At 36.5% G+C, this 9,971-nt stretch overlaps 1 protein-coding gene across 1 annotated transcript in view; it reads left to right on the top strand.

Moving 5' to 3' along the window:
* The window catches only part of LOC117105697 (DNA helicase MCM8-like), an 8,289-nt gene extending 4,965 nt beyond the window's left edge, over positions 1-3,324 (top strand). Inside the window, exons 5-8 of the mRNA XM_033246926.1 lie at positions 1-116; positions 665-784; positions 1,615-1,704; positions 1,844-3,324. The exon at positions 1-116 is cut by the window's left edge and continues 15 nt beyond it. Coding sequence (XP_033102817.1) covers positions 1-116; positions 665-784; positions 1,615-1,636 — 258 coding nt within the window. The 3' untranslated portion in view covers positions 1,637-1,704; positions 1,844-3,324. The remainder of the gene's footprint in view (positions 117-664; positions 785-1,614; positions 1,705-1,843) is intronic.
* The last annotated feature ends 6,647 nt before the right edge of the window (positions 3,325-9,971 follow it).

Consider the following 9,971-nt stretch of genomic DNA (forward strand, 5'->3'; position numbering starts at 1 on the left):
AGTTTGGCTAAAGCGGGAATAGTATGCAATCTACCAGCTAGGGCTGCTATTCTAGCAGCTGCAAACCCAGTCGGAGGTCACTATAACAAAGCCAAAATAGTCTCGGAAAATCTCAAGTAAGAAATATAGAATCAATTAATCAATTTCATACTCTAAAATGTTGACCAACAAATTTAACAAGTTTTGTGTTAAACATCTGATTATTTCAATTTGCGAAGTTGTCTAGGATGAAATCTGAAAAGAACCCTAAAATTTCAATTATAAATAGAATTTAATACTTATCTACTGACTTAGTTCGAAACATTTTATGATAATTCCTTAATTTATAGTTTTGTATTTCTACTTTTATCCATCGATTATTTTTAAACAAACACTTACGGCCATTGGCTGCTGTTTTGTATATGTTTAATACAGGAATAATTTTTTAAAAATATTATAATGATACAGAAATTTGTATTGTATATTAATAGTCAATTTGAGGGTACAGGAGCAGTACTATGCCTCGGTTAATTTGGTGAGGATTTTCTTATTGTTATATTGTTACATATAAAAGCTTGCTTTAAGTATGAAAAAAAAGTCAAATTAAATATTAAATTTATTAATTTTCTTAGATTAAGACAGACACTATGGAAGTTTTATATTAATGTTTTTACCCTATATTTAGGATGGGTAGTGCTTTGTTGTCACGTTTTGACCTAGTTTTCATCCTAGTGGACAAACCAGATGAGCAAATGGACAGTATGTTGTCTGAACATGTGATGGCAATGCATGCTGGGAGGAAAAGGTTTGTTATGCCAGAAATGAGAACCTTTTTTTTTAAATTTTTCTACAATATTTTATCTTGATTTAAATTACAATACTGTAAATTGCAATTACTGTAACAAATAATGCTTATTTGTTACAGTTTCATATAAAGAAAAAATGTACAGTTGAACTTGCCTAAAGTCAAATTCAAAATGGCATTAAAAAATTGTTCGACTTAGATAAAATTTGACTTACAGGTTATTATTAACACCAGTAGGAGCGTGTGGTGCAGCGTGTAAGGTGTTGGACTTCTGATTGGGAGTTTGAGATCGACGCTCGTCGCATTGCTTCTGTACTTGGGCAAGGCACTTTACTTACGTTTGACCCTCTTCATCCAGGAGTATAAATGGGTACCTGGTAGGATGGTATGGCATTGAATGTATGGGTCGTGCGCGTACAAGCAGCAATGACCAGGGATACTCCCCAAGGAGCAGAGAAAGTTGCACAATCTACAGATCTGCTCAGTATCCAGTGACCAGATGCCAATGTATAATCTGCAGATTGTGATAGGCACTATATAAATTCTGGTTCTACAAAAAACAAAAAAAAATTAATGGAAAACACAATTTGGCATGTCAAATAAGATCGACTTAAAAATTATTTTGACTTGGGCAAAGTCGACTTAGGCAACTTTAAAAGTACTGAGTGTATTCAATATTCAGGCACAGTGTGGATGTATGCATTTTTTAGAATGACTGCACTTTAATTCTTTTTTATTACTATATAGTAGTATTATGTAATGCTACTACTCAACTAATTCTGTTCAACTAATTCTAAACCAATTTAAATGCATTTGTGATCTTGTCCTAGGCAAAGAAGTTTATTGCTGTGATGAACAAACTTGCAAAACGCACCTGTAACAATACATTCACTGTCCAACAGATGCGAACATTAGCAAAGGTAGGCCATGTGGTATCATTTTAGAGTACAGACTTCTGTAAATTTACAAAGAGTGCATTTTAGTCGGTCCAAATTCTAGATACATTTCTGAGTTTTTGAAGAGTATTTTCTAATTTAATATTTCCATATCTTGTTACAGGAAACAAATATCAATGTTCCCGACTTTGAGAACTTCATATCATCACTCAACAATCAGAATTTTTTACTAAAGAAGGGACCACGTCTGTACCAACTCCAAACCAGCAATTTTTAGAGAGGAGGATGATACCTTGACATCAATCTTAATGGATGCTGTTGCTAAAGTCCCGTAGATGTATGTAAACTTTGTTGGACAAGTGAGCATTTCTGGCCTGATCTGATTGGTCACATGTCAAGTTTAGTTGACACTCCGGAAAAGTCCATTAGGGTGACCGTAAATTGACGTAATGTGAAGGTACTGCAACCTAAGGAAAACGCTTACAGACACAGTTACTGTACATAAGTTGTTTTGGAATATTGGATCCTTTTCTCACTCTGATAAGGAGGTGATGGGTAATGAGCATGAAAGTATATTTTTGTTTTTTCCTGTTTTGCCACTAGTGTTTATGCAAGATATAAAAATAAATAGATAACTGATGCAGGAAAAAGGCTAATCTTCGTTGGTGGAAAATGGTTCCGCAAGCAGCTATGTGAAACTGCTGTATGTAGAAACTGTCCATCCAATCCCTCATTTTTTTTTCACCTTCCATGTTTTCAGAATATGGTGTATCAACAATCCTTTTCTTATTTATTTTGCTGATTAATAATATGGAATGCAATGACAAAGAGGAATACAAAATCTAAAAACATTTAAGCGTTTTAATATATTGCAAAAACATTTACTTATAAAATATAAGAGTAACAGTCATTAACAGTTATTTATTACAAGAAATTCTTTTTGAGCACTTATTGCATTGTTTATACTTCCAACGTATGGTATCTCTACTTACAAATATCAAAAATTACCTGTACACGATCTGAGTGCCTGTATGAGGAAATAAAAGCGTGTAAAGATAAGATTGTTTTCGGCACATGCAGCAGGTACGGTAAATACATCAAAGACAATTAAGTTTCCTTTTATTATGATGCATCACAGAGATTAATAAGATCTCTATGATCGCCGAAAATCACTTATAAAAGAGCATCAAAAATTTGTTGGCGTTTAGTATTGATTATAATTGTGATGTGATGATAATTAAAAGAGTCATTTCCGGCCATCTAGAGGTACATACTTTTTTCTAAAATTTTCGCACCTTAACCCCAACCCGTCAACCAAAACCGGCAATTTCGAAAAAGTCTATATGTCAGAAGCGGGGAAACATCAGTCGCCAACAGCTGGGGGAACAAAAATCTGGAGTCTCCGTTAGAAAATAGTATTGAAGAACATTAATTGTGATTGCCCAGATGGATCCCATATTTGTGAAAGTAGCCCATGAGTCTTTTTCAAAAACAAAATGCACATAAAAATGAGAATAAACTAAAAGAAACCTTAAGAAAAACTTATGAAATACATAGACTGTTAATTTTCAATTTAAATCTTTCAAATAACAGAGTATTTATTGTTAATAAATGTTGTTGGATCTGTTTGATTGTAATTTAAAATGTGGTCTTGAATTTGAGGTAATTATATATATATATATAAATATATATATATATATATATATACAGATATTCAATACAAATACTGTGCAACACAAAATATAAAAACATGGAAATACAAATACAAATCTACAGAAGCGATCATTAAAAAATACTTATAAGTGCAAGCATGCAAGAAGCAACAGTACAAGTTAATAAAAAATTTTATAACAATTGAGTGTTTTATATCGGAACGTTTGTGTCATACAGACCGTGCACTTGTACAAAAACTATCAAACACTTTGTCAGAGCTGTCCGTATTTGAACAGGATCTCCACAAAGGATTAATTGTAATTCATCATCTGTATTTTGAGTTTATAAAAAAGTGTATTAGCAGATAGCGTGTTTTATTTGGGCAGAATCAAAACATCGATAGCATTTCCAGACTTCAGATTCCAGCCTGAAGTTATAAGCTAAGAAAGGTCCAATGAACGCAATCATTAAACCTATAGTTCGGATAGGATGGGGTTCTGTGGCTCGCCTGACCCAAGGATATATAGGAATTATAAAAGTGCACTTGATCATCTTAGAAGGATAAGAGTATTTTGGAGTGAATCACACCAAGAATCATTACCCACTAAGTCCGAAGACTTGTTTCCAGTGGGGTCCTTCTGGTGGTGAATTGAGCGGATACAATACGTTCAGAAGGGTTTTTGAGGGGGCGTTCGAGGGAGGCGTTTATTTTTAGTGCAAAATGAATACGTCACATACTCAAATAAATTACCCATTTCACTGTAAATGTGGAACTACAACGCACAATTACGTCAAAATGTGTTATTCTGGAATAGAATATTTATAGAATGTGTTTAGAACGATATTGCTTCCATGAAATACGTTTACAGTCATTTTAGGCGAGCGTTTATTTGAGGAAAAAATAAACGCCCAGGGTATTTATTCGAGGGAGGCGTTTATTCCAAATGAGGCTTTAGGGGTGTTTATTCGAGAGGGTGTTTATGAAAGCGGGGCGTCCGACCAAAAAAAAACAAAAAACGAACGAAATTAACCAGCATGAAGCATTCATATCAAATAATTTATTAACTAATACGTGTGTATGAATTGTATTAAAGGCCGAACTAAAGTAAAATACAAAATTACCTCCACCAAGGAGGTTATTCACTGCTGTCTGTCTGTTTGCAAGAATACACACAAACTAATAAATCGGGTGATCATAAAATTTTGTGGAATGGTACATCATAATCAAAGAAAAATACCTTTCAAGTTTCGGAAGAAAAGGACAATGGTCAAGGTCACGGAAATTCAATTTATTACCCTAGAGCATAAAAGAAATAGTGGAATTTCCACCACGTGTTCAAGCAGCGCTGAAGAAAATAAATGGACCTTAATATGGCGGGCGATTTAATTATTTTCTTGAGGATAGGCTGCAGCACTCAAGAAAATGCATGAATACGGCAGACGATTCTATTATTTCATTGAGGGTATTTCGCCCATCATCACGGCCTGCGTATTGTTATAGTATTCTGGCACAGGGTGGAGGTATGCATTCTATGGAGTGACTGCTCTAGTATTAACACATGGGTTAATTTTCTATCAAAAAGGTGAAAAGGACCGGACGCATTCCTGTGTTGATAGACCGTAGTATAACAAGGCTGACCTACAGTAACCAGCTGCTTTTGCTTGTTACAAAGCATTTAATAAACAGGGCTACGTGAAGGATTCATGTTCATTCCGTAATATTCAAGTGTGGTTGTGTGTTGAAAGCACTAGGCCTACTAACATCAACAAAATAATGATCTAACAAAAAGACGTCAACCTATCAAAGTCAATATCCCGTTAACCATTTCATTGATTTCGCGGTCCAATTTACATACTTGCGGTAAAAAAAAAGGAAAATAGACTGACCGACTATAAAGGAGTAGTTATTCTTTGTTTTCAATGTAAATTAAGACAGACTTACTCATGCATGTAGTATACGTCATCAAAATTAACTCTGAAGAAAGATACGACACTAATTCCACAGGAACCTGCGAAATAAGTCTGCGTAAATACGATGACAGATTTTACATCTCCCTGGTTAGGCATACGAATAAAAAGAAACCTGTTCAAAAATTCTGAACTGTTTGATTAGCCATGTTAAAGGTAAGTTGTCGTATAAATTTATATAATAATAATAATAAGACTGCTCAAATAGGAACAAGATGTAATAATCGCATCAAGCATAGCCCTTCACCGTAAAGTTCCTTTCATTCTGTTGTATGAAAAAAGATGTAATCCACGAGTGTACCTCGATGAGATGAGACTTGGTAGACTTAAAACATGTTTTTATTTGGTCCTCATTACGTCCACTGGAACTCTTCTATATGGCTAATACTTCAAATAAGAGGATGGTTCCCAGAGAATTTCTCCAAAGCTGATTTGAACTAGTTTACTCTAGTAGCTTCAACAACATGTGCAGGCAGTGAGTTCCAAATATTAATGGTTCTTATCGAAAAGGTATTCTGCCTGGTGATCCTACACATGAAACGTTGCTTTTTAATCTTAAACTTATGTTAGTTCTTGTACCCTTATCCATTTCAAACAAAGTGCTGTCAGCAAGAATATCCAATTTTTAACAATTTTGAATATAAAATCCAATTTTAACAAAATTGAATTCAGCGCTTTCTCCTTCTGAAGCTAAAATTGGTAAATGCAAAGATTTGCCTATCCTAATAATTTAAATGCCGAATCTCTGGGATTAGTCGTGTTGCCCGTTGTTGAACTTTCTCTAGGAGATCTGCATGTTTCTTGTACATTTTCGGATACCATACTCTGTTGCAGTTTTCCAGAGTAGGTTTAATAATGGTCTTGTAAAGTTGCCGAAATCCCTGTTAAGGCAGCGCTTTGAATGACTGTTTGAGCATTCCCAACCTAATAAATTGCTCTTCGTGCAGTCAACTAAATGACAATCTTTCATCAAATTAAGTCTGAAAATGTTTATAATAATAATGTACCGATACCATGCCTTTTGCCAAGGTATACAAGAAGGCGCTGTCGATGCTGTTATAGCCCGTCATTGAATCCGCGTAATAAAATCAGCACAAAATCAGCAACCTCCTTCACTTCCTGGGATGTATTCTTAGTCGCGATTGATTGCCGATACAGACTAATACATCACAATGCCACATAATCCTACCAGGTGCCCATTTGCAGGTAGGGTACGTAATGTGCCTTTCCCAAGGACACAATCGAAATTCACAACGAAGTTTCGAACTTCGGACTTTTAGTTTGAAAGGCCGAAACGTAACCACTGCGTCAACCGTCAATCTACTAATTAATAATATATAGAAAATACATACAATGTTTTTTTTATATCCCCGATGAATTGTGGTTTTTCTCTCCCACGGGGTGAGGGGAACTTCCCTGACGGGCCCCCTTCCCCTAAATTATTATGTATTTGATGTTTTTTATATATTTATTTTACAGGCCAGCGCAATATTGTTTATGTTTGTCTTCTTGTTGTGTGACAGTAGTTGTCCATCGACTTGGTACGCGCTACCTGGCAGCCGTTGTATAAAGATCGTCACTTTCGGGCATACTAGTCTAAGACCTAATGACACCGACATCTGCGCTGTTCATACTGTTGGCACTGAGGTGGCTCGATTATTCATTCCGCGATCCGACAGAGATTTGCAACTGGCGTTATCCGTGTTCCCATGGGCGACTTCATACGACATAGGATGGTACTTCATTGAAGCTTGTTTCAGAGACGGTGAAGGACGTTACCTTGATCTTTTTAAGTTCCCATCTCTAACCGACATGACAACGGTGGACGGTCCAGAGTGTGTTTACATTGAGGACAATCAGGTTAAAAATGAATGTGTAGATTCAATCGGCTATATCTGCGAAGTGAAGTCATGCGACAGTCACTATCATAAACTGTTCCAACGATTTCCGTTTTATGATTACTTTTCGTCCTGGTCCTATGACTCGGTACCGTGATGAGGATGACATAATTCATGATTTACTTTACTAATTTCACTATTGAATATTTTGTTTTGGTATATCATTTCATTTGATTTTAAGTAAAAAATAATATTATTATGGCGAATATCATGGTTACGCCTAGTAGATTAGCAAAACTGTAGAAAAATATAATTAATAATTGTTAGGCCTATTTAGTCAAATAGTCTGTGGAAGTAGGCCTAAGGTTTGGCTTAAAATGCTCGCCTTCCAATACGGTAATAAAGATCCCGGATTTAATCAGGAAAAACCAGGGGTGGCGTTAAAATAAGGCTTTGCAATTGTTACCGGTAGTTTCCGGGGGATGCGCCCCCTTGATATCACCAGTGGCGTAACGATTGGGTCGGGGCCCTGTGTATTTCTTAAACTGGGGGCCCTTTTTGGGCCCCGGTCACCAATTTCATCGTTGGATTTTAGATGTGCATTGTTATTCTAAATGTTTTTAACGACGAATAAATGATATAATATGGATCCAGAAAATTGAGGCCAGGGAGGGACTTTCACAGTTGAGTCTATACCACCTCAGACCCACCATGGTTGGGGCTGAGGTAAGAAAATTTATGGAAATGGCACTTCACAGACATAAAATTGTGACTATATATATTTTTTATCTCCAGCCCCACATAATGTCCTACAGTCGATTTCAGACACACTTATGCTGTTGTCCTTGTGGGGAAGAGAAAAGAAAATGTATTATTATGGCACGTCTATGATGGCCGGAAATGGCACTCTTAGACTTAAAATTGTAGATATAATTTTCTTTTTATCTCCATTTTTAATTTTTTTTTGTGACAAATTTGGTGGGGTCATATTGTTATAATATGATATATGCCTTACAGTCGAAATCAGAGACACATTATGGTGTTATTTATCAACAAAGTCCTTTTTGGTCAGGGTGCTAGATCGAGGAACCTATGGGTAGGGCCCCTTTGGGGCCCCTTAAATTCGAGGGCTCTGCGGACCGCCGCATGAGAGCGCATAGGCGTTACGCCACTGGGTATCACTGAGAGATATTGAGCGACGCCCGACCACGACCACTTACGTTCTCCTCGAGGAACACCCCCACCCCCACGTCGGTGTCATCGGACCCCAGTCGGACAAACTTTGGCACCACCCCGCCCCCTGGTGTTATCAGTGAGAGATTTTGAACGACGCCCGACCACGCCCACTTACGTTCTCCTCGAGGAACAACCCCGCCCCCACGTCGGAGTCATCGGACCCCCAGTCGGGCAAACTTTGGCGCCACCCCTGGGCAAAACATGTCGGTTCTTTACATAAAAATGCTAATTTTGGTATTTTTTTTAAACTGGTCTGTGTTTCACAAAGACAAACCTATTTTATTATGACTTTATAACTGTTTGGATCACTTTTTGGCCTAATCGTTAAATTGACTGGTATATAAATTTCAGAATTTTAAAGAACTGTAAATTATTGAAAAGTGGATTTTGTGTCTTGTTGGAAATTGATCACGTAACAACAACAAATACAGCATTTTTTCTTAGCGCGCCATCTTAGCATGCCCAAGTAGCCTGATGTTGTATTTTTTTCTTGTTTTGGTGGTTAGATTAGCTTCCCACGGACGTGGACGCTCCTATCTTGACCCCTACAGCAAGTTTAAAAAAATCTTCCTATGTTTGTTTGGCATAATGAGAACTGATGTTAAAATAATATAGTAAAAAATCATTATAAAGTTAAAAAATCTCCTTAACAAGAACAAGGGTGCAAATCATGACCCTGTTTCATTCTACAGGTTAATAAAGGTTAATCAAGCCCTACCACATTTTATTTGGATTAACCTCTTGATTGTTAAAAAAAAAACCTTTATTTGTTGAAACGACACAATGAATACGTCCTTAGATCAAAGTTAATCGAGGCCACCACCTACGCGCCAGATTAACCCTTCTGGTATATTTTTTTAAAATTCATTTGTTGATACGAGCAATAAAAATGCCTTCATAATTCGACGGGGTACCACCAGATACAAGATAGCAATGTTAATGAACCTACATAATAAGGGACACACACCTACACAACTGTTTCAAGTTGAGTGGATATCGGTTTTTATGATGTTCAACAAGAGTTGTGCACAGTGGTGGCGCCAGGACCTGCCCGACGGAGGGGCTAAAGGCCCCGACGGGGGGGGGGGCTAGTGGAGCGAATCCAGTCTCACTTGGCTGGGGCCGGGGGCCGCCTAGGGCCCCAGGTGGGGGTCCAGGGGGCGAAGCCTCCTGGAAGCCACGGATATTTGATGTATTATGGCGAATTTTTATTACTTATTTGATAGGCATCGAGTTACTATAATATGACTTCATGTAGGCTATGCTTTCTAATGTTGAAATCAGCTTCCAAAACCAAAACATTTTGAATAAAGTAAGAAACAAAGAGTATGCAATGTAACCATCTAATTTATTTTCAAATCCTCATTCTTGAAAGTGAAATTCTATATTTTGGAAATTTTGCATGAAATCTGTCAACCATGTTGTCATGGTCGAGGTTGCCTCACTTATCACGATGTATTCCAACCATCATGAGGCTATCTAAATGAGAATTTGTCATAACAGAACGCAAATTATTTTTAATTAGTCTCATTGAATTATTATTATTATTATTATTATTATTATTATTATTATTATTATTATTATTATTATTATTAT

The sequence above is a fragment of the Anneissia japonica genome, unplaced genomic scaffold (genome assembly GCF_011630105.1).
Source record: "Anneissia japonica isolate Jap-2015-1 unplaced genomic scaffold, ASM1163010v1 scaffold287754_len4335492_cov202, whole genome shotgun sequence".
NCBI lineage: Eukaryota > Metazoa > Echinodermata > Crinoidea > Comatulida > Comatulidae > Anneissia > Anneissia japonica.